General features: G+C 47.1%; 1 protein-coding gene across 1 annotated transcript; it reads right to left on the reverse strand.

Annotated features, from left to right (window-relative positions):
- Window positions 1-209: 209 nt before the first annotated feature.
- Window positions 210-1191, reverse strand: LOC109781438 (uncharacterized). Its single transcript, XM_020340038.4, has one exon. It carries the CDS (start codon window positions 787-789, stop codon window positions 472-474), a length of 318 nt encoding a protein of 105 aa, XP_020195627.1. The 5' UTR covers window positions 790-1191; the 3' UTR covers window positions 210-471.
- Window positions 1192-4688: the final 3497 nt, after the last annotated feature.

The following is a 4688-nucleotide window of genomic DNA, read 5'->3' on the forward strand; positions in this document are numbered from 1 at the left end:
AGGACGACCACTCCATCTAAAATGTTGCGACCTTGCATAAATGCTGTTTGTGTGGGTTTTACGACATGGTCAGCTACACCGTTCAACCGATTAGTCGCTACCTTCGTAAGAATTTTATTTCCCTTAAAAGTTCTAGAAGCAATTAAAATAAAATCGGAGCGTCAAAAGGATGAAGAACGAAACCAAAGGGTACAAAAAAACGGGAGATAAAGAGGAAGAGATGACTCTTTGTTGACATGTAGAGTAAATTGCAGTGACCTTCAGAAGTTCAGATTAACCGAGAATGCTACATAACATAGGCTAAGCCAATCGCCATGGCATCTCTAGTAGTAGTGGTGGTGGTGGTGGTGGTGACCTTTACGTACATCCAAGATACATCACTCTAATACTCTACTAGTTATACACCATACACAGCTAGTTATACGTAACCCCAATCAATCGTACGTAAGTACAGACGTTGTACTCACAATCCTACGCGTAGATGGCATAGCGCATGCTCTCGCGCACCATCAGGTGGCTGACCTCGTCGGCCCGTGGCCGCCATACGCTCGCCGCCCAGGCTTCCTCCGTCGGCAGGTCCTCGCCGTCGAAGCGGACGGCGCACGCCAGCGCCAGGAGCGCCCTGGCCAGGGCGCCGCCCACGCTCGGCGCAGCCGCGGCGGCGCCGGCATCACCGTCGGCGCCGAGGCCGAGCGCGCTCTCGTCCACCACCCGCGCCGTCGATCTCCTCCCCCTCCTCCGCCGCCACCGCAGGCCCTGCCGGACGAGCGCCACCACGTCGCCCCACATGTCGACAAACGGCAAGAAGCTAGACACGGGCGGCACAGCAGTATGGAATGGAGTGATCACACGTACGTACGTGCGCGGCCTCTCCTCGGTCTCTCACCACCAGAGCTTGGCGGGGACACGGCAGGAAAAGCACATCCTTGCGTGCACGCACACTTTTGTGGATCACACGGCTCGCACCACGCCCATGGATCCTCCCATGCTTGGAGCGACCAGCTGCGTCGTCCACACACACAGCATCTCGGTGGGGGTTGTGGCAGATCACAGGTATGTATGCGCGCTGGTCCGAGGGAACTAGAAGGGAGCGGAGCTGGGGGATGGTGGAAGCTCGCTGGGATCACGGTGGTATATATGCAGGGAGGAAGAGGAGACAGGCGGAAGAAGATGATGGTGGTGGGGAGCGGGGAGCACTCAAAGGCACGTACTCCTACGAGCTAGTGGGGTGGGATTCCGCTGTGCGCCTCTGTGCGCTGTGGTGCTGTTGGTGCTTGTTTCTTTCCTTCACCGTGTGTGAGTGTGACGGGGAGACGCAAGCCAAACCCAAACAAACAAACGGACATGGAGTATGTGAGCTCGAGCTCACATGCACCCTTTCTACAGTAAAATCAATTTAAAAAAAAAGTTCAAAAAAATTTGATTTTTTTGGCAACAAACATTGATGTGTGTTACACATGCGTGTCAATTTTCGTGATGAAATGACATTTGTGGAGGCCTTGGCAAAAAAGACAAAATCATGCTCGAAAAATTTGTTTTTGAAGCATTTTGGAGCATTGATTTTGTTTTTTTCACCGAGACCTGCATGAATGTCATTTTGTCATGGAATTTTGCACACATGTGAAAAATACATCAACGTTTGTTGTGAAAAAAATTCAGATTTTTTTGAACTTTTTAAATATTTTTTTGATTTTACTGTAGCAAAAGGTGCATGTGAGCTCGAGCTCACAAGAGCACTTTCGCAAACTAATGCTCTGCTTTGTGCATGGAAGCAATTTTTCCTTTTCTTTCTATATAGAGATTAATGTTTCCTATATAGTTGTTGTTTGCTTTTTAACGGCACTAGTCAATGTGTACGTGCAATGCACGTTAATTTGGAAGTATATTAAGTGCATGCGGATATAAATAGGATATTGTTTGCGTGTTATTATATGATTAGCACTATATTTGGCATGAAATTAACTGCATTATTTGCGTGTTATTATGTGGTTAGCACTATATTTGACATGAAATTAACTGCACAGTAAACGTGTTGAGCACTCGACATTGAAGCAGTCTAGGTCGTTGGATTGACATGATTTGATGATGGAGATTAACTGAATCTGCTCCTTTGGGTCTTTTTATATTGATGATTAGCACTATATTTGACATGAAATTAACTGCACAGTAAATGTGTTGAGCGCTCGACATTGAAGCGGTCTAGGTCGTTGGATTGACATGATTTAATGATCGAGATTAACTGGATCTGCTTCTTTGGGTCTTTTTATATTGATATAGATAACAACATCACCGGTGTTAGCCTACTTGTAACGTATAAACCCCGTCCTCTGGACTGGAGTGGGAAATATATGAGCAAATCTTGTAGTCCAGTAATATCTAGAGCTTAATACCAGAACAAGTGCTTCATATTAGACAGTTCCTGTTCTAACGATTTTGGAGAAATTCCTGTCGACTACATGTTTCTACTGCATAAAAGTGATTCCAATTGCCACCTTTTGTTTTCTTGTCATTTCTCCAAATATTAACAGGAGGCAATCATCCATCCATTTTGCATTTGTCGAGATCTTGAAGATATTTTATTCCTCAAGGGATCATGTCAAATCTAAGCCGCTGTTCCACAATGTATGGCCAGTACTTTACCAATTCCTGTTAGCCGGTCTGTTTATGTGTGCACGAAGACAGATCGTGCCATGCCGGGGAAGCCAATGTTTTTTTTGGCATATATACTCTCTCTCTCTTCTTCTTTTACGAAAAGGCCTCAATTCTATTTTTTTAGGGAAAAAAGAGTTTTATTCCAAAATGATAGAGTCACGGTCAAGAAGTAAGAGCTCCTCTATACATGAGGGTCCTCTGTGTAGCCATACAGCAGTGCTACACTCAGTACGAACGTCCCTGAATATAATGAAAATACATCGAGGTGTGGAACGTCGTTTTGTTCTTTTTTCTAGAAAACATTCAATCTATTCATCTTTTCTTTTTCTTTTTTTGCGGTTGACGATCTATTCATCTTCAACAATGGTTGCACAACGAACATCAGAATAATAAAATTACATACAGATCCTAGACCACATAGGGACGACTACAAACATTGAAGCGAGCCGAAGCCGCACCGACGTCATCACGCCTCCCTTGCTGGAGCTTGCTGTAGTAGACAGTCGGAAAATCCTCGTGCTAAGACTCTATAGGACCACCGCACCAGAACAGCAATCGCCGCCGTTGAAGAGTAGCGTAGATCAAAGAATTGAACTTGAAGACGCACAAACGTAGACAAAGTACGACCAGATCCGAGCAAATCACCAAGAACAGATCTGTCGGAGACACATCTCCACACGCCCACCGACGATGCCAGATGCACCACCGGTGCTGGGGCTAGGCGGGAAGAACCTTATTCCATCTTTAGGGAGGCGTCGCCGCCTCGTCTTCCTGAGCAGCACAAAGGCCGGGATCTACGCTACTAACAGAACTCGAAGGAGCATCTAAAGACGGCGCCCTCCCGCTGGTTAAGGCCGGGATCCACCACGCCGCCATGGCTCTGAGACCATTGGAGACGAGGCGGACCGGCGGCGGCGCTTGCTGCTGGAATTTTGTCTATTTTGGGCCTAACCCAATAGCAGTTTCAGAAATTCCTAATAAATCATAGAGGCCCACGCAGCCCATTCGTGCAAGGCAAGAGGTAGAACTAAAGTTTAGTCCCACATTGCTAGTTTAGAGGGAGTTGGACCTCTTTATAAGGGAGGCTCTTTCTCCACATGTATGAGGATGAGAACAAGAGGGACATCCACGCGCGCTCCTCCTCCGCCGCCCGCCGCGCCGCGGGTTGCGGGAATGAGCCGAGCCGATGCACGACGGGTATACGAAAGGTCACGCGAAAGCTGAAACGTTTTTGCTGTAGTGGAGATTGAATATGAACGGCGCACCTCTTCGCCTGCTGCCTGTTCGTTTCGTCTCCCTTGTTCCCTTCAGCTCCCGGCGCAGCCTTTCGCCTCCTTCTCTTGCGCCTATAAAAGGGAGGTCGCTTCTCTCAGAAAGACGCACCAGAACTTCTTCCTCTCGCCACAAGTTCCTGAGCACTGCGTTGATGCTACGTTCTTCCCCATCCCGGCTTGCGGCGTGCATCGCAAGTCGGGACAGTAGGCCTCCGAAACCGCACCTCTTTAAGTCCTGTACGGGAGAAGGGTGATAAGGTTTTTGGGGAGCGCTTCGCGCGACTACTGACTTCTTCGTCACGGACGCCCCGGACTCCGACGACTACTTCCCCGACAACGACAACCTCCTCAACGACATGGCTGGCGAGGACACCAACCCCAAGTCCAGCGCTTCTGTTGCTGCTGTGCCGTATGTGTTCTTCCTCATTCTATTAGAGACCCTGCTACAGTTCCTTGTTCTAGTGTTTCCCCTAGACATGTTAGACTCTGTTTCATATATGCAACTTGCTATACTATCTGCTCTAGATGTGTTTAGTTACAGTTCATATATGAAGATGTTGTTTACCTTCTCTTTGTCAAATCGCATGACTTATTTTATCACTGCTATACTAGTCATGCTTTATCTAATATTTATGTTAATAAAATTATTTGGTAAATTGCTCATATTTCCAACAATCCAAAAACCTTATTATAGGCAATTTACACCAAGTGGTTTTGCTGCTTCCATGAGACCTCCTATGTTTGAGGGTATCCACTATAAGA

This window comes from Aegilops tauschii, chromosome 6 (assembly GCF_002575655.3).
Source record: "Aegilops tauschii subsp. strangulata cultivar AL8/78 chromosome 6, Aet v6.0, whole genome shotgun sequence".
In the NCBI taxonomy this organism is placed as follows: Eukaryota; Viridiplantae; Streptophyta; class Magnoliopsida; order Poales; family Poaceae; genus Aegilops; species Aegilops tauschii.

Coding starts and splice junctions, on each gene's coding strand:
- LOC109781438 (XM_020340038.4), bottom strand. CDS start 789: ATGTGGGGCGACGTGGTGGCGCTCGTCCGGCAGGGCCTGCGGTGGCGG.